The following is a 23,933-nucleotide window of genomic DNA, read 5'->3' on the forward strand; positions in this document are numbered from 1 at the left end:
TTCTACAAGGGTACTGAGCTTTTAAAGAAACCAACCAGTGTATTATTCTGCTTCTATGGAAGTCACACAATGGCTAATGTAATAGTCCACACAGAATTTGGCTCATAATATCAGACCTAGTGATGGTTTTACTAGAAAAATATTTTGTGACCGAATAATGTGTTATATTTCAAAGGCTTAAGGCAGAAACCTTCACTAACAGCTTAACTATAAACTACTAGCATTTGAAATTAAATAATATTGAGTAAAATAAAATGAATATGAATTTTAAAAAATTACATCCATATGAATTTGTCATTACTCACCATGGCCAGAGGGATGATGGCCTGAATGTCCCGCTGCACTACCGTCAGTTCTGTCACGACCTTCTCTGAATCAGGTGGTGGGTTTTGTCCCTTATAATCAATGTTCCAGTTGATCCTTCTGGTTACCGAGAGGCTGGTGAAGTTCTCCATCTCAAAGTCCAGCTGCATCACCTCGACATTGCCCACAACATCCCTGCCAGACCGCAAGGAGACAGCCATCAAACAGAGCCCAGCGTAAATGTCAAACACTACTCATAGCAACATATTCAAACGCAGGAGAGTTTACATAAGCAGACATTCTGGCAGCATATTCGTTTTCAGTGATGAAATTGTTGACTAGATAGTGCTTAATTATTAAAAATGTCATTTAGTGTGTGGTTGACACACTGCTTTTAATTTTTTTTTAACGCTGTCCCCAAGTTACCCTTGAGTTGAAACGAAGAAATAATGCATTCATTAAGACTTCAGCATGTGAAACACTGCAGCCAAGAGCTTTAGAGCTGAATAGATACTTCTCAGATGGCGCAGTTTCAGTATTTGTTCTTCACTCAAAGCGATTCTACATTTACATATCTGTAAGTAGAACTTTTTGTAGACCTTCAATAGAACACCATATATATAAGTTCTGCATATATTCATATACATAAGCAGGTGATCACCTCCAAAATAAGGCCGTAGCTTTTTCTCTCTTGAATAGAAAGGAGCTGTTTGAAGATTGATCACAGTTTTGTGGTTGGATCAGTGAATCAATGGCCACAAAGCTGCCCTGGACAAGACCTCTGATTAAAATCTTGGCTCTAGGATTTGGTTTTTGCTCTAGTCAAATCAATGTCGCGCATTCAGCAGAGCTCAGAGGAGTTGTCAGCCATAGTCGATGATGACAACGCCCTATTGCAACTTTTCATTCAGTCGGCGGGATCATAAACAGCTCCTTCACTGTCTTCATCAGATTTCCTGACAGATACAAGGTAGATAACAATGCTATAGAATCTTAAAGGTCATAGCCAGGAGCAGACTGAAACATGAGTTTAGATTGGGTCATTATTCCACCCCGTTCTGCTCATGCAAACCAGCAGAATGCTAATATTGCTGGCTCACTCTACCGTCTGTTTAGGGATATCCAGATATCAGGTTTTTATTTTTACTTGGCAAGTAAATTACAATGTAAATTGTAGTATTTATAACAGCAATAATCTTTCAAATGTAGCAAACATTTACTAGGAATATACCGATTACAGCAAAGAACACATGTAGAAAAGCAGTCATATAAAATAATCAGGATATACTTTTAGAACAGAGAGAGAGAGAGAGATACTTTTATATGTTTTTATATCAAAACATCAAGTACAAGTATCCAAAAACTTCAATTCAATTTCATTTATACAGCGCCAAATCACAGTAACAGTCGCCTCAAGGTGCTTTATATTGTAAGGTAGATCCTACAATAATAGATACAGAGAAAAACCCAACAATCATATGACCCTCTATGAGCAAGCACTTTGGCGACAGTGGGAAAGAAAAACTCCCTTTTAACAGGAAGAAACCACTGGCAGAACCAGGCTCAGGTAGGGGGCGGGGCCACCTGCTGCGACCGGTTCAAACTGATCTTCAGCTCACACAGTGTTTCAGCTGGTGTTCTGGATCCACCCAGTTTCTGACTGGCACTTATTTTTCAGTATTTAACTGCATCTCCTTTTAATTTTCTCCCTTTCTCAACCAGCACTACTTTGGCCGCCTTGCAGAGAGAAAGGGAGGATGTTGCATGTTGTTGCTGTTGTGTGAATTTGTGTTTTTATGCTAATTGTTTTGTTTTTCTTACTAACTTTAAGTTTAGATTTAAGAAACACGCACTCAGTCACAAATTTCTTTGGTTTCTTGGAAAATGAAAGCGCTTTCTAACGGTAACATTTCAGACACGACAGCAGTATTTCTCGAGGTCTCGCACTGGAACTTAACACCCAGCCATCAGCAGACAGCGTGCTGAAATTTTCTCATTTTAACTAATGATATGGTTACATTTTGAAAAATAAGGAACTATCTTAAAGGCAGGGAACAAAATAATTGGCATGTACTGTAATTACAGTGCACAGTTAAAGAAAAAACCTGATATTAGATGTTTTTAAATGTTCCTATATCCTTTACTTATATAAGAGTGTCAAAGGGGGCATTATTGAGAAATAATAGTTTTCTAATGGTTTTCCTACTCACTTTATTAAGTTATCATATACAACGACTTATTCAGGGATTGACTTTAAATGAAACAGAGAGAAGGGTCTTGTCAATAACCAATCACTGCTCCCTAATCTCGCCAGCTTTCTCCTTCTATCCAAAGGTCTCAGTGTTGAGTCTGTGCAAGGAGATTGCAAATTCTGTTCTGCCTCTCACTTTGGAATAGACGTCATTAAATGGGCTGCAGATTTGCTTCTAACCGATCGATCGCTATTGGTAGGTAACCTGATTGTTCTCATGGCCATGCACACAAACTATCTGAGCACCATCACCCTTTGTGCCTCCATCTACCAGAAACTTTTGCTTATCTTTTTACTATCACAACCACGCCAACGATTCAAGACCCACAGCGGCCTTCTTATTATGAAAATTCTACATGTTGGGCTTGTAATCCTCAGGTTCAACAAGCCTAACATTAAACAATCTCGCTGGTGGTGAAGAGGCAAATTAATTCTCTTTCCAGCTGCTGCGAGAATCATCCCACCCAAGCCTCACCTTTAGCGAAAACTGAAACAGTAGCTATCTGTCCTTCACAAAAAGCAGAAAGCCATCCCAGCATTCAAGCTGAGAGGCTTTTAATGAAAGCTGGATCATACTCCATGTACAACCGTCCGCCCACAAAAGGTTCCTCTCAGGAACACCGAGATGAGATCTCAGCCTATTTGTCTCGACATCACTCAGTGAAAACAAACACCTCCGTCTGTCTGTGACACACTCAAACTGTCATCAATACGGCCCACTAGAGTGAGTGCAGGTACAGCCGCTCAATACTATGTTGCCTGCCACCATGCTGGAGGGAAGGAAAATGGTGTTCACAATACAGTGGTTTCGGTTAGAGGGCATACTTCTTTTTTATGAGAGTGAACTGCAAAATATGAAACTGTAGCTGAGAGCTGCAGAAGAAAAGCTCGGATTTTTTGACTCAAAGGAGCTGTAGATTCACTTGACATTATGACATTAGTTTTTAGATCTGAATCCAAAGAGCAGATCTGAGGAATTATGGCACTGCTATCTGTTACCACATGGCTTAACATGGCCTCTCTGCCTCCTTACATTGCTGTTATCTGCATCGTGACTCCACAGAACAACTCCAGAGTATGAAATTAATGTTTCACTTTAGATTTTTGTCTTACCAGTTAATGCCACTTCATTTTCTGCTTGGCTGTATTACAGACAGAAAAATAATCTTAAAAGCAAAGAAATGCACAGTCAGCTCAGTCAAATCACAGCCAAGGTCTGGTTCAAATCCACGGGCCACCTGGGGTGTTTCTGTGTGGAGTTTGCAGGTTCTCCCTGTGCCTGCATGGCTTCTTCCCACAGTCCAAGCACATGCACGTTAGGTTAACTGCTGATTTGAAATTGCCCATAGGTGTGAATGTAAGTGTGAATGTTGTCTGTCTCTATGTGTTGGCCCTGTGATAGACTGTGGACCTGTCCAGGTGTTTACCCTGCTTCTCACCCGGTGGCACCTGAATGACCCTGAATTAGATAAGTGGAAGAAAATCAATGAACAGGTATCAGCTCTAGTGTGTTTTGGTACACATTTTTTACAACAATCGTCTTCATCCGATGAATGTCCCCGTGTGCGTTAGCTACTTTTCTGGAGGAAATCCTGCACGGCAGACCCACTCATGTGACTTTTCTCCCGTTTACAATTTTCCGATGGTTCACTTTGAAATGTCAGTGCTGTCACTGTCCTGCATTGATGCCCTGATTTCCCATTGCTGTAACCCGTCCACCACAACAACATACACCTAATTATATTAGCCCTAATTAATTCTCCTGCTGAACTAAATCAAACCAGACTCGTCCAACTCACTGTGTATGTGTAGTGTACCTCATTAGATAACACTTTTTAACAATTTTAATTGGGATCCAAATCAGTGTGTGTGTTTTTCACCAAATGAGGCCATTCTGTGGAGGAACCTAGCATTTACATTTTAGGAGACAAACTCCAGCTGTAGACGATCACAAATACCTGCGAATCATAGTTAAACTTTAATTTGAGTCTTAAATTTTAAAACGTTTTATTATTACATTTATTCTGGCTGACTTTATATAGAAACAAAATGACATGTCCACACATCTCCCATATTCATTATTATATTACAACATGGTCTAAATGGTTTAAACCTGTTACAGTTTTTATAAAAAAGAACTTTAAAAGGTTTTCAATAAATAACCATCGTCATTTTTTTTATTTTACAGGCGCGGAGATTACTCCGTTTTTTGCTAAACATACTGCCTTATTTCTGATATTATAGACAATACATACAACATTTAAATGCCCTTTATAGATATGGTTGTATTAATCAGTTATCAGTTCTGTGGGCACCGAGATGATTTTGTCCTCCTGTTGCCATCGTTGGTATGTTGTTGTTGTTTTTTTAAATATGTGTAATGTTGTATGTTAATATGATAAATCCATTTTTTTATTTTGCTTTTATTATCCAGCCAGGAAATACTGATGAGTTACAGGTCTGTTACTAATGTACAGTGTGCCCATTAAAAACAGACAAATAAATACATACATAAAAGGAAAAATGAGAAACTAATAGTAATAATAGTTACACTAATAATTAAGCTAGTTGTTTTTCTAGTTTTTAAACCAGCATCTATACAAAACAAAAGCTAAAGGCATAAAAAAAATATTAATGTGGTATTATGTTATATGTTATAAGTGCTTAATTCATCATTTATATATCACTCCTCCTCCTTAGTGTCATTTATAAATACAGGTATGTTTATCCATCTGTTAATGTTACACCATGTACAGCTATCGCTGCCGCGATATCATCTTAACAGTAATCACAAAAACATGGTCATAATAATATCTGTATTATTAATAGAATACTAAGGAGGAGTAATGCTGTATAAATGATGACTTAAGCACTTACTAATGACTTAATGATGCTTAATGGTGTAAAATTATTATAAAGTGCTACCAAATTATTTAAGACATACATTTTGTGATTTGTAGCCTCGTCCGGGATATTAAGTACCACAACCATGTGACTGGTTTTCGGGAAGTGGACTTACAGTCCAACAATGCAGCTGTACAAAAAGCAGACTGATGAAAAAGTCAAACTAGATAGTGTCGGAGCGTCCACACAGCGACTCCTTGAAGATGTAAACCATTTGAAAAGGAAGCCCGGATGGACTTTTTGGATCCATGGACACCTCCCCTTCTTAACGCTATCATGCAATTATTCACGATGACTCACTTGAGCTAATGATGGAGTCACAAAACTCAACACAAAGGCATTTTTAAATATTAGTGGGCGGTGAAATCTTAAATGTGTGATTTCACACCAAAGGGCTAAATGAATGGAGAAACCATGGCTCAAGAAAGTCTGGCCTTGTCTCCATTAACTTAATGATGTTCTGTGTGTATAGCACAAAGTATATATTTTAAAAGCTGCAGCTCGGGGCTTTTTCAGAGCTCAGGGGGATTTTCGTTCTTTGATCAAAGGTCTGTTTGAACTGATTAACAGGGAGTGTTCATTGGATCAAAGCGCTGCAAGGCAGGGTTACAAAAGCAGGAGAACAAAAACGATGAACAAAGAGTTGAAAATGGTTCATGCTTAAGTCAATGGCCCTACAGCCCTTTAGTATGACTTTTTGAACATTTAAAAGAAAGTCAAAGTTTAATTAAAATTTAAAACAACACTTCAACATGTGCTGTTTGACTAGAATGACAGGTTTCGGGTGGAAAAACGTGCCTTCGACAAGCTATGACACGCTTGTGTAATCCAGTTTCTTTATTTCTATTAAAGGACTTTTTAAAAAGCCCTAATGCTCACGTACACCAACAAACAGCTAAAGTTTGGGGCCTTAAAAACTCCTAAAACTGAGTTGAGTTGCTTTTCAGCTGCTGCTTTTCCCCACATCTCAGGAAAAAGCACTTTTCTGGATCATAAAACATGCCAACAAAGTAAACCGTGCATTGTGTTCATTGAAAGAGTCTTACTTGAGTGTGGAAACAGTTTGTGTACACAGGCCAACAGAGGACGCCTTTTGTACTAAGAAACACATTTTCTCTCCTTTGCAGAGTCAAAAACGGGCAAACATCAGTGACGACGAAGCAGCTTTGCAAAACACTGTACTCGCCTGTCCTCCTGAAGCCTTTGTTAAGAGTCAATATTGGCATTTAAAAATGTTCTCAGAGTCTTTTCCCTGCTTCTCTTGTTTAACCCTGAATTATTAAACTGAACTAAGAAACATCTTATTAAATGACAGAGGCATTGCCACAGTGTTTTCAAGAACATTATTCATTTGAAACCCATTGACCGCGATCAATAATGCATCGGTTCATGTGGCGTTATCAACGAGCTGCTGTTAGAACGGGACCGTTCCAGATGGAGGGTTACAGACAAAGAAATATGTTGACTAATTCCAGCGCCGGCTGAAGTGCGAGCTGATGAGGACAGCTAAAGAATAATAAAGAGCGGAGAGTGATGAAGAGATCAACAACGCGCCCTGAAGGGAAAACATTGTCACCCCATTTCCTCAGATTCAGGTAATTTTGAGTAAACAAAACCAGATGTTCAAACCGAATTGGTGCTCAGATGTGTTCGCCAATGAGATGCAAAATGATGCTGCTGTGTGTATGCTTGTGTTTTTAGCAGAGTGCGTGTTTGTGCATGTGTCTGACTGAGACTGGTGACTTGCTTAGTGGTAACCAAAAAAACAAAACATATGAACGAGAACAATTATTGAACTTAGAAAACAGAATAGATTTCTCCCTATTACCACATTTAATTGGGTGATTAGGGAAAGAACTGTCTTGAGTATTCATGTATTTTTGGGCTCATTACTGTAGAGTCTTTGAGTCTTAGGCTTCTGCACATAGAGTCTTGCTTAAAATGTAAGAAATTTTCACCTACTTTCATGATTTAGCTCAAAGAAGTAAAAAGAGGAAGGAGCAGACTTCCTTTAGTCATAACAGAATAGAATAAAAAAAGATTGCTTAAAGAAATGTGGGCGTGATAAGTCATTCCCAAAAGACGCCATTAAAATACATGTAACCAGGTTGTATGGCAACATTTGTCAGTTTGTTTTTGTCAGAATGAAAGAAGTAATGCCAATTTAGTTGTATTTTTGCAACTAAACATGTAATACATCCATTTACTTTAGAGTAGTCAATACTAAATTAAATGAGAAAATGCTGTTTTCTGTCTCACTAATAGACATCTTTTACTAGTTTGGGTTAGTTGACCCAAGTTCAGCACAGCTGCAAATTAAGACATAATTTAGACCACTGTAATAATGGTTATTAGATCTCATTCACTTTCTTGATCACTTGTTGTAGGGAGGTATGGTGAATCTCTGCTTTCACAGGTTACAAGTGGTCCAACCTATGGCACTATGATGGGCACAGGAGTTGACAACCACTTGCAATCACTAGATTAGGCTCCGGTTAGACAGACATAGAGACCAGTCACATTTACTTACTTCTTCAGAGAGTGTGTTCCATGCCACCTATTGGCAACTGCAGCAACCAGCCAAGGAGAGTTTTGGTGCAGCATCTTCTGCTTATTTGAATCAAATTCACGCTAATGACTATCAGTAACCTCCAATAGCTATTCCCCAGCTGGTTGCAGAATACATACTTTTCCCTAGTGACTGGCGATTACCTGTGGGTCATTGACTGGTCCATCTAAGCCTCTGTCACTGTGGCCTAACACGCATGTCTTTGGACTGCTGGAGGAAACAAGAGCATAAAGAGAAAGCTAACTCTGACCCAGGGGAAACATGCCAACTCCAGCAGACAGACAGGCTGATTATCAGGGCTGAATCTCAAATCTTTGTCCTCCTAGATTAAGAGCAATCACTGTCAAAATGCTATTTCTGTCTCAAGATAGAACGACTTGTGTATTCAAATTTCCTGAATTTCTGTATGAGTCATGCTGCCCAGTAGTAACATAAAAGAAAAAAAAGCCAAAGCGGCTTTGCCACATTTGTGAAAATGGCAAACAAGCCAACAGTTTGATATATACATATACATATATATATACACACATATATATACATATACATATATATATGTATATATATACATATATATATGTATATATATGTATATATATATATATATACACATATATATACACATATATATACACATATATGTATATATATACATATATATACATATATGTATATATATACATATATATACATATATGTCAGCAATATCAGGAAGAAGGAACACGAGAAGCTGGAGAAATACCAAGGGCTCAGAGAAGAGCTCAAGAGGATGTGGAGGGTGAAGGTAACGGTGGTCCCCGTGGTAATCGGAGCACTCGGTGCGGTGACTCCCAAGCTAGGCGAGTGGCTCCAGCAGATCCCGGGAATAACATCGGAGATCTCTGTCCAGAAGAGCGCAGTCCTGGGAACAGCTAAGATACTGCGCAGGACCCTCAAGCTCCCAGGCCTCTGGTAGAGGACCCGAGCTTGAAGGATAAACCGCCCGCAGGGGCGTGCTGGGTGTTTATATGTGTGTGTGTGTGTGTGTATATATATATATATATATATATATATATATATATATATATATATATATATATATATATATATATATAGAGAGAGAGAGAGAGAGAGAGAGAGAGAGAGAGAGAGAGAGAGATAGATAGATAGATTAGATAGATAGATAGATAGATACTGGCTTTGATTGACTTGAGAGTTATTTTTGTTTACTCTTATTTTTTTTAACTCTTCGATCATTTTTAAAGACATGTAAAGACTTTGGGAATACAAATAATTTGCCAGTGTCACAAAGTACATAATTAATAAAGCATATCAGTAATTTCGAGTTCAATTTAGTGTTCGAACTGTCTGGAAATACCATCGTAAAAAAATCACAACCCCAAATATAAGCAATGTGAATGAATTTCACAACAGTTTTCAGCATGGCGTGGGCGCCTTTTATATAAAACGGATTTCAAGCTCATGTTCAATCGATTTTATGGGAATGAGGCATGAATCCCCGACTCCACTGCTTGACTTTAGAGGCTCATTGTTTGCTGGTTTTGCTCTAGGTGGCCACTCAATTGACTTGGTTTTTGAGAAAATGCAGTGTGACACACTGTTTTTCTGTCCATGCTTGACCCCCAACTGGACATTTCCCACATGGTGACAGGGTAGCAAAGACTACATGACACGGGTCACTAAATATAGCAAGGACGGCTGTCACTAAGGAGGCGCTAAGGAATAAACAAGAGAGAAATGGTGGACCTCTTTCTCAGGTGAGGTTATTCTGTTTTCTTCCTTGCTGCTCTTTTCCTCCTCCCAACCATCAGGACTCCGCAGGGATGCCAATATATAGACCAGCAGTTGCTAACGTCTCTAGCCAAGCTCCCAGTCCTTCAGGTCTTAATAAATTGAACACATCACATAACGTGATTTATAGTTGCTAATTTTTAGTTGCTTTCCCTCAGTGGATCAAGCTCGCAGGCTGGGAGAACTGCACTCTTGTAAAGCCCCATAATGGATGTTCACTGTGTTATTGTGGAAGCACCTGTTTACAGGGTGTGTGCACCCAACGTTAATAGCAATTAAACATATTTGTGCATTTGCTCAGATTTTTTGCTTTTATTTTTTTACCAATAAAACAATAATGAGGCAAATAGATTTTTAGGTTTATTTTAAAGCATTTCTCCTGGACAGTTTTTAAAGATTACTCTGTAAAAACCCAGAATCTCTACTGCCAATGCATTCCATTAGAACCATAACACCAAAGAAATGATGACCTTCCTTCCTTTCATTTTCCTTTCATCGGGCTAAGAAGGATATTCTAGATCTTCTCCTCAGCAACATTTTCCTAGAGCCTCTCCTGGGGAATCCTGAGACACTCCCAGGGAGGATGATATAGTCCCTTCAGTGTATTCTGGGTCTACCCTGGAATCTCCTCCCAGCTCTGCTGGGCGTGCCTGAAACCTCCTGGAAAAGGCACCTATGCGGGATCCTAATCACATGTCCAAACCGCCTCAGCTAGTGCCTTTTGGTACACTGTCTTCACTGTGAACATCATCCACATCTTATTTCTAAGGCTGAGCCCGGCTATCCAACAGATACATTTCAATTACCACCCAGAGCTCATGATGACTCATGATGGGGGGATTTTGAGTCCATTTCAAAGGACTGAAAAATTCGCCAATGTGACTGCTTTTGATGTTGCTCTTCTAATTATCTGTTATTGCATATGATTCGGATCTTTGTTCACTTGCCTGTAACAAATTTCAGTTGTATTATTTTCCTCTTATTTTGTTATATATTTGGTCTGGATCAGAGTCAATGATGGATGCACGGAGGGCTGGGTGGGTTGCTGGGTTTGGAGAGAAGTTGGGGGGGGGACCTTTGGGGGGGGAGCTAATCTGAACGAGTAAAAGGTGAAATCTGGAGCAGGGCACCCAGGCCTGAGGAGCAGGGCACCCAGGCCTGAGGAGCAGGGCACCCAGGCCTGAGGAGCAGAGCTGATGAGGCAGAGGGCTGCAGATTGGGGAGGAACAACATGGACGCTGAATGAGGTCTGTTGTTAGAGGAGGTGGATGACATCATAAACTCTCACTGTTCTACTTTCACAATGATAGATCTATTAAAACGTGCTTGTTATTTTGTTGTAGCCTCCTGTGGTTTAAAATGCAGCCACCTACTGGTTCAGTCTGGCTCACTGCAAGCTCTCTGTTTTTAATACTTCCTTTATATTAGCGTAACTAATAGGCCTGCCACACCTTATGTAAAATTCATTTTTAGCTTTTTCATAATGTTCTTCATCTGCAATAATTGAATTATTCAGATGTGTTAGTTATTATATTGTTTGCTGTACCCGTTATTAGTGGATGCTAAAATAAGTTTTACCTTTCTGAACTGTAACGAAATCATTTGTAAAAATAATAAAAGCCCTAAAACTTAATCTCACATATTTCTAACAACTTAATTTCTTTAAGAAATGATTTCTTCTCTGGCTTTGCTTCTGTTCTTGCAGGGCGGGGTCAGAATGACCCCCCCAGCAGTTTTGTAATGTTTGGGGCTCTGGTGTTAAAACATTAATCTAATTGAAACCTCTTAATTTCAGCTCAGTTCCCTTCTCCCTACCAGCCTGATCTAGTGCAATCCCTCCATTACTGCTGGCCTGTACGCACCAATCCACCTGACGTTCCATTTTATCATCGCTTATGAACAAGATCCTGTTGAGCTTTTTAATTATAGCATTTCATTGACTGGAGTATCAAATTTCAGCTTAATTACTTATTACCTCTGTTGTACTGAGACAGAGGAACACACCGCCCAGGCACTAAAACAAACCAGCAAATCCTCTTTGCAGGGCCTCATTTCATACTGTAGTTTGAATTGTTTTCGGTAAATCGGACCTTTAAGTGCGTGGAAGAAAAGTTATCGGAGCATCCCGTACACGGTTCACCTCCATTTACCGGTCAAATCAATTAGGCTGTTCCTAAACGCATGCTAACGAATGCATTAAGCTGTATGCAGTTTAGACTGCATTAAGCTTGCAAATCTCTTTGCAGCTCTACTTTATTTACCAAGTTGCATTTACCATAGAATCTGGCCACACAGAGTCCATTACTATCCCGTCAGACACCACAGGACCACGACTGGGTGGTGTTTTTACTCTTTTGAGAAGCCTGAGGTGTAATTACTGCTCTCAGACAAGATCTAATCTCAAAGGTATTTTAATGCCAGCAGTCACAATCATCTACCTCATCTCTCCACGTAAACTAAATTGACGGCAGATGTAGTGAGACTAAGCAGATAATATCTTCATTCATTTAACTTTGGCCTATAAGGCAGAGGGTGCTTTAGTCACTGGGACAATGGTGTGTTTTATCTTCTGTCTGAGCATATGCTTTTAGAAGCTGCCTTTCATCAGGTAACTATGACTGATTAGTCAAAGGAAAATAGATCTTTTGTCCATAGTTAAGGAAGACAAGTACCACCGTCTCTGTGTAGCTGGAGCAGGAGCAGAAATCAACAGCTGCAGCAGCAGTAGTTGGTTAGACAGACCCAGTGTGTTTAGGCCCAGGGCTGTTGACTTACCCCTGCTTGACTGCTTTGTTCTTGTTCACATCGATGGTGGTGATGGAATGCTTGGCGCCAGACTGTACCTCCCATTCAACCTTCCACTGGGGGCTCTTCGAGTTGGTTTGGAGCAGGTTTACCCCCTTTTTAGCTTTGACCCTGCAGGAAATGGCGAGAGAGAAAAAATAATAGAGGAGGCCAATTTTATTAAGGGGGATGATTTATGTGCAAGGTCAGAGGTGGATACCCTCTCTGTGCTACAGGCCTCCTCCCTGGATTGCATCATGGCAAAAGCAATTCCACAGATGAATCAATAACAAAGATGAATGAAGATGACAGTGCAGTGATACATGAGAGCAGAAAGGTAGGAGCACTTCAGGTCAGAGTGCTCACTTACACTCTCTGCAAAATCAGATCTACAAAGCTTTTTACTGAACCCACTGGATATTCATTTCGAATTAACACCTGAAAGCCACAAGCTTCGGTTCACCTGCTTTTTGAGAAAGTTCATACACACCATTGAGCTTTTACTGAACTGCATTTTACATTAAAACAAAATAAGCCACCTTTAAAATTCCTAAAAACTGTTGATTGAGTCTCATGTGCAATCTCCCTTCCTTAGCCCTTAGCTCTTCAGGGAGAACACACTTTATAGATAGGTCAAGGTTACCAGCACGAGTCCTTGAGATGATTTTTTATTTATTTATTTTGGCTTGTTTGTTGCTCCAGGACACTGCAACAAGGAAGAATGTTTGAACCTGGAAACCAAACATACTCCCTGCTACCTCTTAATATTTCAGGTATTCACATTAAAAAGGCCAGACCCTAAAGTGTACTGAGTGGAGTGTTGTGAACACTGCAGTGTTTTACTGCCCCCGTTAGGCTTTAAAATGAATTCAGATATTTTTAAGACTATTTATAATATTTACACGTACATGCACAACAGTTCACTTGATAAATATTGTAGAACTTTACATAGTTCTGTAAATAAAACCATTCTCTCCCCCATCTCCAAAACTATTCTACATAATAACCCAAGGGCCAAAGAAGTAATAACAGTAAATGTAATGCACATACTGTATGTGTGCATCTTCCAAACATCTACATCCGCAATCCTACTCATCCACACATACAGTCATGTACGCATGGCTGCACCAACCAATCTGCACGTGCATGCACTTCTATATACATTCATAACGCTGCATTATCTGCAGAGATTTTATACACAGTGAACCAGATGTGCAGAGGCTATAGATGCATACAAAATAAGACTATGCAAATGCATAAAGCTGTAGCACGCTGCAGCTATACAAAAACATGCCCCAACATCTGCTCAAGGATTGTGCGTGCTTGCCGGAGCAACAACTAACACCAAAAGAAGAAAAAAAGGGATGAGAGACGAAATAGTTAACGCAGTAAACACATAAATAGCTACATAAATGGGTAGAACTCTTGAATTTTATGGTATAGTAAAGCTACAATAACATGCGACACAGTTGTTTCCCTTTTCTCCAGTAAAATGTTGTGATTTGAAGTATACATAAGTCCTGCAGTATTTAAATTTAGTTCATAAATATTTGAAGTAATATGATTTCCAGTTGCAGCAGCAGATTTATGCTTTGCTTAATGCTGAAAGATGATCCGTGATAAAATAAAAGTGAGTGGGTCTGTGCAGTCAGGATTGCTTTTAAATGACAACATGCTCTTTCAGGATGGTCCGCGGCCCAGGAGTTAGAGCAGACTGCACACTAATTGGAAGGTATTTTGATGGTTTAATCCACAGCTCCCCTGCTCTGCATGTCTTTAGGCAACAACGGAAACACAAAATTGCTCCTGATGCAGCCATTGGTGTGTTTTTTCCCCCAAGATTTGATTCTTGTTTTGGTTTAACAGACAGCCTTTCTTTTTTTTTTTTGTTGTAATGTTTCCATTTTGCTTGTCTCATGTGTTTCCTTGTTTTTATCTCCCTCTGTTTTGCATGCTGTCCTGATTTCCTGTTCTTACTTACTTAAGTGGGACTCCTGTGGTTTCACTTCCTTTTTCGTCTCACCAAACTAAACCTAAAATTGTATAGCCTGCCTTCAATAGTGTCACCAGTGTCAAATCAGGCCTGTATATAAGACAGGACAAAATGCAGCTGTACATCTGCACTTAAAGGTTAAAGGTCACTCTATTGAGGATGCCAGTGTTCACATTTTGGACAGATGGTTTAAAAGAGACGTGAAAGAGGCCGTCTATGTCCACTGTGAACATCTTTGAGCAAAGGGGACGGCTTACGATACTAACTGTCTGCACCTACAATCCACTTTTGAGATCCCTTCCCAGGCTCCTCAACTCCCACTCACATCTTGCATCAGGTAACCTCAATAAATCACATTGGGTGGAGCAAGGTCTCACAGTGGTTTCACTCAAAACCACTGGTGATAATGACCCACGCTTTTTTCACACCTTAGCTCATGTGATGAAGCACATGTTTAATAATAGAGGGTCAACAAGTCTCTTAAGGTACAGCCCCCACTAGGGTTTAAATACCGGGACTCTCCACTATTTGGCTTTAGAACTGAAGAAGCCTCTTGGATGAGCGAAACATCTTTACGAAACTTAAAGAAGTCACTTTGTTTCTAAGCTCCTAAGACCTTTTTCTAGTCATACTTTACCCATCAGTTGTTGAGATCACCTGGTTTCTCGTGCTATTGGTAACCTTTTTGGGCGACATTTTTACATTTTCTAGCGAGTTGTTACAAAATACCACTGTCTGATAGCAGACACCTTTGAATTTACCGATATATTTCATTAAAGTGTTTACAGAGAGAATTTTTTAGTTGTTATTTCTTTTTAAAGAAGCTTTTGTCTTCCCAGTTATTGTGATTTCTGGTTATTTGACCACAGAGCCATGCCCCAAATGATGTAACATGGAAAAAATCCAGAGCTCATTCTTAGACAAATGCAGCCACTACAGATTATTGATCTGATGGTTTCATTTTCATGAAACACAAGACAGAAGTGAATTATTAATGCTTTTGGCTTTTGCTTCTGTGCTTTATGTCTTCTAGACTATTCATTACTATGTTAGTCTACTTTGAAAATGTGCCTGCATATGCTCGGAAAATACTTTGTATTCTGTGAAAAAGAATAAATAACGATGTAATATTATTATGTAGTTTTAGGAGGTTGTCACCAAGGTTATTATCGTTAACGAAAACTAACGAAATAACGAAAACTAGAAGTGAAAAAACATTTTCGTTAACGGAAATAAAAAATTAAAAAAAAGGAAAACTAACTAAAACTGTAATGAGTGTTCACAAAACTAACTAAAATTAACTGAATTTATAGAAAAAATGTGTTTAGTTTTCATTGATGTGTGCGTGTCATACAATAGTCAAGGGTCAAAATGAAGTTTAGTTTCCAGATTTTTTTCTTGCTGTGTCTCATTATGTCAGCAGGTGGCAGTACGTTAGTCGAGTCGTCTGTGTTGCTGCTCCGTCCACGCGCAGAATCATGTCAGTAAAAGTCGGGAGAAAGCGCCAGAGTCCAATTTGGGATTACTTTGAATATGACTGTGTTTTGGATAAAGCAAGTGTCTTGTAGTGGAAAGAGACAAATTATGAGGGACATTTCTCAAGGGGAAAAAAATCCCACAAACCTTAAAGTGTACTTGAAAAGCTCACACAAGAAGGCTAACCTAGCTTACCTTGAGAAGGTAAGGGAGCACACTCAACCCTCATCCCCAGAAAACAGAAGCTAACCCCAGGCAAGGCAGCGTGATGCATCCCGAGACAACAGGACTGGGATATCTACATAACTGTGTGAGTCAATTGCCTTCAAAAAGTTTATCAATTCACTTGAACCAAAATTACGAACACCCGGTGCTGCAAGAGTTAATAGTCTCATTGGGGCCAAGATATACATTTTATAGTTGCCTGGTATCAATGGTTGTTCATCTGCCTTTATTTATTTATTTGTTTGTTTAAAGAACCCATAGGTGGGAATGTGAGTTGTCTGTCTCTGCGTGTTAGCCCTGCGACAGACAGGCGACCTGTGCAGGGTGCAGGGTATGGTAGCTGGAATAGCAACATACCCAAGGATAAGCAGAAGAGAATGACTGATATGATGAAACTGGGATTTTGTTACACTTAATTTTTGCAAACACAACTAAAACTATAACTGAAGCTAATCAAAACTAAACTGAAACTAAGGATTTTCAAAAAAAATAAAAACTAAACTAGCAAACAATTGGTAAAAACTAATTAAAACTGATATAAAATTGAAAATCTGAAGTCAAAACTAAATAAAAATAAAAACTAATGAAAATTGCAAAACTATTAAAACCCTGGTTGTCACTCTGCTTAGGACTGATTGTTCCCGTGTTTACAGAAACATACTGTTGTTTTTCTCTTCTCATCATGACATCACTCTGACAAACATCTCTTTCTGGACAGACTCCATGAAAGCATTACCCAAATCATATTTTTCTCCCAAGTGTCTCATTTCCATTTGAAAGTTTGAGGCCCCTGCAACATCTATCAGATCATTGCATCTATTTCTCTGACAGATAAAAATTCTGAAGTCCCACTGAGGTATTTCCATTTGCTTCACCAACCTGCGCTCATTGCATCGACCACTCATCCATGATTTGTGAAAGCAACTGACTTCCAGCTGAAGTTCCTCCCTCTTTAACCAGAATAGGGGCACAGCCCATGCAGAAAATGTCTTTCTTCTTATAGTATTAAACTAATTACAGTGATTATCTTTTATCTTTAATGGTTTTAAATACATAAAAGTTATTTAAATGTTTGAACTAATTTCATTAAATCCAACTGTGGCCCAATCTCAAAGCCCTTAGACTCCCATGTCAAAATCTCCAACTTCAGAGCACAAAGAAACATGTTTGCAGACTTGTACAAACAGTTCTGTTCACTATATCCAGTTTCCCGCTCATGATGACTGTTGTTTGTTTTTTAAAACTGTTTAAACTATATTGATGTTTCAAGTTATGGATGATTACGGGTTTTGACTGCTTTGACTAACATGTCGGCACAGGCAGCCTTTGTCAGGAGCTATCTGCTAGGCATTCACTAAGGCCTTATTCACACACTTCCGACCTGTCAATGACCATCTGGCAACCACCAGTCACAAGGGAAAATGTGTATTCCCAGCGACAGGCGGGTCACTGGGGAAAAATGGAGATTACTGACCAGTCTGTGTAACTGGGACTTTAGCAATTATTTTTCCAGTGGCTGCCGTTAACCTCCAGGAACCACTCACAACCATATGGGGAATACTCCCTTTTCCCTCAAGAACAGTGGCTCCCAGATGGTTAATGACCAGTCTCTCAGCTTGTATGACTGGGGCCTTATTGATCCCACATCATCCCCATGACTGGTGATGGACAAAATGACTTTTAATGTTACCCGGTTTGTGGTCACATGTCTACAAAGACCCACAATGGGGTTGTATTGAATACCCAATCCGGTCGTTAAGTGATGACGTGACGAATCCTACTTCCGGGTCTAAAGTAGTCTGCGTTTAATATGGCTTTTGGGTTGTTAACATGTTTAATGTTATGTATTTTCTTCTATTTAATCTCAAAAAGCTCCTAAAACAGTCAGTGATCACTGTTGACCTCCCTCGGCTTTTATTACCGCTAATCATTTATTTAAGCTCAGTTTTTAAAACCTTAGGATGTAACTACAGCCCAGCCCATGCAGCAGTACATGAATGACTAACCTCGTATTGTGGATGGATTATCTCAGTTGTTCTCCTGGCTGAAGTTTGGTCCTTTTACAGCATCCTGCCATGCAATTACATTTGTTCCTGACCACCGAGAACACTCACGGTAACTTTTATCGAGTGGAAAAAAAGTTGGCATGTTTATATTATGCTAACATAGCTGTGTCGCTAGCGGTCACGTAGCACATCATTAGCTACAGCTAGCCAAACTTCAGTAACCCTACAAATGTCACTGCTGTTTAGTTTTCTGTCTTCATTTATGTTGGAAGTGATAACAGAGCTGTACGTTTTAATTTGTTTCCAAAACCCCGCAGTCAGGACATGCTATATTGTATTTAGATAGAAGCTAGCGAGCTAACTTCCTGCTAACTTCCAACTCCGTTAAATGTCATAAATTCCGTTTTCATGGATGCCTGGATGTTAAACTCAATTGTTACACCTGGTAGAGCAGAACGCTGATCATTTTATTAAAGTTGAAAAACTTTAGACAGTTTTTCAACTCTCAGTAATGCCATAGTGATTGTTTGATATATGGACCTGCAGCGGAGTTTAGGCCCAGACACGGCTAGTGACGTCAGACTTAACGACCGGATAGTGACTGTATTGTTGGCTAGCAAGCTGCAGTGGTTGCCAGCAGTTTGAGAAAGATACAAACTACTGCCACCACTCTGCAAACACTGCGTTTGTGATCTTACAAAACCCTTACAAAATCTTTCATACTACCATTTTCTGGTTCGCATTCTCTGTGGTTAAGTTTGGTTTGACCGAGGTACAAAAACGTAACAGGGTGAGGCTTTTTCCAGGACATCTGAATTTGCAACACTTTGCCTGAGATCACTCTTTTTTGTACAATCCAGGCTCTGCTTCAAACTACAGACTACATGTTCTTGTTTTTCACATGCTCGCCTCCACAGAAGCCAAGGTCAGGCATGGCTTTCTGCACTTCAGCATGTCCAATCACTGATAACATCTAAGGGTGAAAGCTGGGAGAAAGCTAGTAAGTAGATCTTAAGTCAAGATTATATAAAGTATATATTTGAAAAATGTATCTTGAAAAAAATGATACTTTACTTTTTTCGTGTTTGTTGTGAGTGACTGTGTGTGGGAAGGGTTGTATAAAGAATAATGATTCACGAGCATGCGAGATGCAATATTGACAGATGCTGTAATTACTGAACTACAAGAAAGCGCTGTATTAATTCTTGCATCAAAGACGGTGTATTTTACACTCTGTTTCAAAACAATATTTCTTGCTATTGCAGCTCATATTTTGTTCTTTCATCAAATCTCACACATTAGAGAAAATACAGTAATTATCAGACACGGTGCGTCAAGGGGAGATGAAACAGAAATATGTAACGTTTAAGAAACCATCCTGATCGGGTGTGTTGCCTTTGATGTGAGCTGAAACGGGGAGGCGTAATACCCTCTGACGCTCTCTAAATGAGGTGACCCAGTTGCTACTTTATTAGCAGAGCTTGTAAAGATACTGATCATAAAGGACGATAATTACAGATTATTGTACAGCAGACCCATTTCCAGCGCATTTCCTAGTAAGGATGCAACCCTGACGTGTAATACTCGTATTTGTATTCATAACCTACACTCACCAACAGCGTATAAAAGCCACTACATATTAATCACCTTATGAGAAAGCCTGCATATTGTGCTGTATCGATGTTTTTCATCAGACAGTCCTTTTCATGGACTTTGCTTCATTTTTGCACCACAAATGAGAGGGGATGAAGCACTACCCACGGGAGCACCACATGAATCAGGCTCCCTGTGGAACGGTGTTAATGCTGATTAATGAAAGAGCATTACAAATGGAAAAGCTGCAAGGCAGTAACCAGCAATAGTGCACACCCAAATTCTGAGAATCTGCGTGAGCCCTGCTGCTGCTCCTACACAGGGAAAGTGGAGAGGCAGTGTGAGCCACTTCAGTTAAGACAGAGCTATTACTTACTCATTCCACACAGATGCCTTCTGCCATGGCAACACCTATTAGACTTCGAGATGGCTGACGGACTGCTAAACAGGAGAGCTTTTGGTAAACACATTCCAAGCTGGATTTCTGAGCTGCCTGTAAGATCTCCTGGGAGTTATCAAATCTGACTTGTGTTCGGGGGTATAGTGAGCGCTGTCCTGAAGATTGAAATGACCACAACACACAGATACCACAATGACCTAAGCAGGGGCTTTGCAGTGTACTTCCTATAGTGTAGAGGTTTCACTGCTATAAATGTTACATAAGTACTAACGTAAGCCATGATGGGGAAAAACATGATGTGGTGTGTTCTGAGATTTTGGACTAGTTTTCCTCCAATATGCCATCTTTCAGACTAAAGAAAAGAAAACGCCCAAGGTACACAATATTTGTGGTACATACTGCTACTTTCGGTTGCTCCCTTGTCACTTGGTGTCGTTACAGCTCTGCATGTGTGAATCGGATGTGTTAAACACTACAGCATTGGAGACATCTGCATATGTGTAAAAATAAAAATTTATTTAACCTCCTGAGAGTTGAGCTCTTGTATGGGATGCATTTTTTATTTCTCCTAGCCATTTGGGATTAGCTGGACCCCTGATGTGGAGGTTAACACATTTGCCATGTAAACAAAAGACCCTCGATTTGATTCCAGGAGGCGGCACAAACCAAGCCTCAGGCTGGGTGTACTGCTAGTGACAATCCCAGATAAACGGAGTACATTTGGGATTAGCTGGATCAAGAAAGTGGTACTTTTCTTTTATCTTTTTTTTTAAACTAGCATAAAGAAATATAAAGTGCAGAAAAGCCCAAATGCATTGTTCCAATATGAGAACACAGCGTTTAGATATTTTGTCTGAAAATGCATTTTCAGACATTTTTTTTTCTTTAATTCAAGTAGTGATTTTAAAAAAATGTAGAATTGACTCTAATATGTCAAAAAAATAGAAAGAATGAAGAATTTTGAATGCGGATTTAGCCAATATCAAGACATCTGTTTTGGCGATGTATGTAAATTAGTAGGGCTGGGCCATATTATACCGTTCACGGTAATACCGGTATAATGTTAGGCAACGATAGGAAAATGAAATATCGCGATAGAATGGGAGTAAAACGCGCATGCGCAGTGCCTTTGTTTTCATACGCACATGGCCGATTGTTGAGGAACCAGAATTGGTTTGTAAAAACGGTGCAACTTCCGTGATGTGGAACTGGTTTGGTGTTTGTCCGTCAGATACACAACAAAGCACATTTTTTTGCAGAACATGCAAGCGGCCGTTGTTATTGTCATATTTGTCGGACTAAGATGCTCTTAAATCTGGGAGTAATCTGGGTCCTAAACTCCGAATTCTTCAGGTCAAACAACACTGCAGCATCACTTAAGAGTTAAAAACTGTCTAAATTCTTTCATCTTTAATAAAACGATCAGCATTGCTGCTTTACCAGGTGTAACTATAAAGTTTAACTTCCAGGCATCCATGAAAACAAAAGTTATTACATTTAACGGAGTTAGAAGTTAGCAGGAAGCTAGCGGAAGTTAGCTCGCTAGTTTCGCTAGTTACCTAAACATGATATTGCATGTTCTGACTGAGAGATTTCTGAAAAAAATCAAACGTACAGCTCTGCTATCACTTCCAACATAAATGAAGACAGGAAACTAAACAGCAGTGACGTTTGTAGGGTTACTGAAGTTGGGCTAGCTGGTATATAATGATGTGCTACGTGATCGCTAGAGACAAAGCTATGTTAGCATAACATAAACAGTGAAGCTGGAGGACGAACACTAACACTTTTCCACTTATAAAAGTTAACGTGAAGGTTCTTCATGGTTAGAGACAAATGCAATCGCATGGCAGGATGTTGTAAACGGACCAAACTTCAGTCAGGAGAACAACTGAGACAATCCATCCACAATACGAGGTTAGTCATTAATATACTGCAACAACATGGGAATAGAGCAGCTGCCAGAGAATTCAACATTAATGAATCAATGGTACAGAAGTGGAGGAAGCAAGAAGGAGTTTAATAAAGTTTGATTTATCTGACTGCTTTGTTTCGCTTAATGTGCCTTATAATCCCGTGCACCTTATGGTCCAAAAAATACGTACTGCACACTGCAGTTTAATGTTGCAAAGCACCTTTTTTTAACTTCAGTGGATATTATACATGGTTATGCTCAGGATATGTCAGCCCATTTCTAGTGGAAATGCCTTTTGGTTAAACTTTCAGCAAGGAATTTGCATTTGCACTGTTACATTTTTTATAAAGCTTTAATGTACATAAAAACCAGCTTCTTGTTTAAGTGAAAATAAATGGAAGGTTGTCTTTTTGCGCTAGTAATGTTGTGGAGTTGTATTTTGTCTCGCATCAATTATATCGTCGGTTATATCGTTATCGCAAATTTTCAAATATATATCGTGATAAATATTTTTGGCCATATCGCCCTGCTCTATAAATTAGCATGTAAATATAATTTGCATATTTAAATACAAAAATTCTATCATCATTCTGTTTCTGTAGATGTTCATGCATTCATCAGTATCTGTGTAGTTAATCTTGTTCATGATTAAAAGGCACTGCAAATACAAATGTATCCCTTCTCCTCATTATTTTGTACTTCTTTGCAGCTTGCTTTGCATTGCATCAATTGTGTGCTTAAGAGTTTTGGAGGCCGATGTCTTCATGACCCTCGCTGCAGAAATCATGTCAACTTCCTTGCCACACACTGCAATTTAATCAAACTGGCTGATGTTAATAAATAAAATATGCAAACCGGGATTAAATCATAGTTCGCAAGTCTTTAATTTTTCTTTAATGGCCCTCTTAAAGAGTATTTATTGAAGACATTTGAACAAAATGTCCCCACGGGCAGAGAAGTCACAAAAGCGGAATTTCTTCTACAGCATAATGAGACGGATTTTAAGAAAAATGCATTTTTAGGCGCTCTTTAAATCTCTACAGTGACATCCAATTTTAACGGAGGAGCCTAGAGATCAGCCTACTTGAATCTGACTGTTCTTTGTAAAAAGGTTCATTCAGCACAAATCAGACAAAGGAAGTTGTGTGGCTACAGCAGGGATGTGCAAACATGATAAAATTCTTCCTATCATTGAGATACGGCACAAAAACATATACCAACATGTGTTGTCGAGAGTTAATGTGCTTAAAAGGCTGCTGGTGTGTGGGTGTACATAGAAAACAAGAGACTTCTGTGCTTTGAAATGCACAGTGCCTTAATGATAACACAGTACTGATTTGAAAGATGCCTACTTTTAATCGCTATAACAACCCACATGTTCAACAATATGTTCAGTACCACATTTTTCCCCCTGAAGAAATATTGACCTACATACATTTCACATCATCAGAATATGTAGTGACGGCAATTTTAAAGAATTGGATTAAATGTGGGATGGAATCAATTCATATTTTGTTACTCATTGTTTCCTTTGTTGTTTGATACCTAGCATAAAATAAGCAGCATTAGCATAATGGCAGACTAAGCTAAGACCGTGACAAGAGCCTACAATATCCTACTGTAGCTTCGCAGCTGCCAGGTCTCATTTGAACTCATGTTATGTTAAACAGCGACGATTTCACACAGCAATAAAAGGTGTAAATGTATAACTAAGGTTTGCGATCTA

General features: G+C 39.2%; 1 protein-coding gene across 2 annotated transcripts in view; it reads right to left on the reverse strand.

The window, feature by feature from the left end:
• Positions 1-23,933, reverse strand: part of tmem132e (transmembrane protein 132E) — a 443,229-nt gene that overhangs the window by 60,131 nt on the left and 359,165 nt on the right. For both annotated transcript variants that reach the window (XM_086309493.1, XM_086309492.1), the window contains exons 3-4: positions 12,591-12,731; positions 306-498 (exon numbers count right to left, since the gene is read on the reverse strand). In XM_086309493.1, the coding sequence (XP_086165619.1) occupies positions 306-498; positions 12,591-12,731 (334 nt within the window). The remainder of the gene's footprint in view (positions 1-305; positions 499-12,590; positions 12,732-23,933) is intronic.

The sequence above is a fragment of the Aulonocara sp. 'chitande type north' Nkhata Bay genome, linkage group LG10 (assembly GCF_057382095.1).
Source record: "Aulonocara sp. 'chitande type north' Nkhata Bay isolate Kocher_YH1m ecotype deep benthic linkage group LG10, A_spYH_male_GT1.1, whole genome shotgun sequence".
NCBI classification, from domain to species: Eukaryota; Metazoa; Chordata; class Actinopteri; order Cichliformes; family Cichlidae; genus Aulonocara; species Aulonocara sp. 'chitande type north' Nkhata Bay.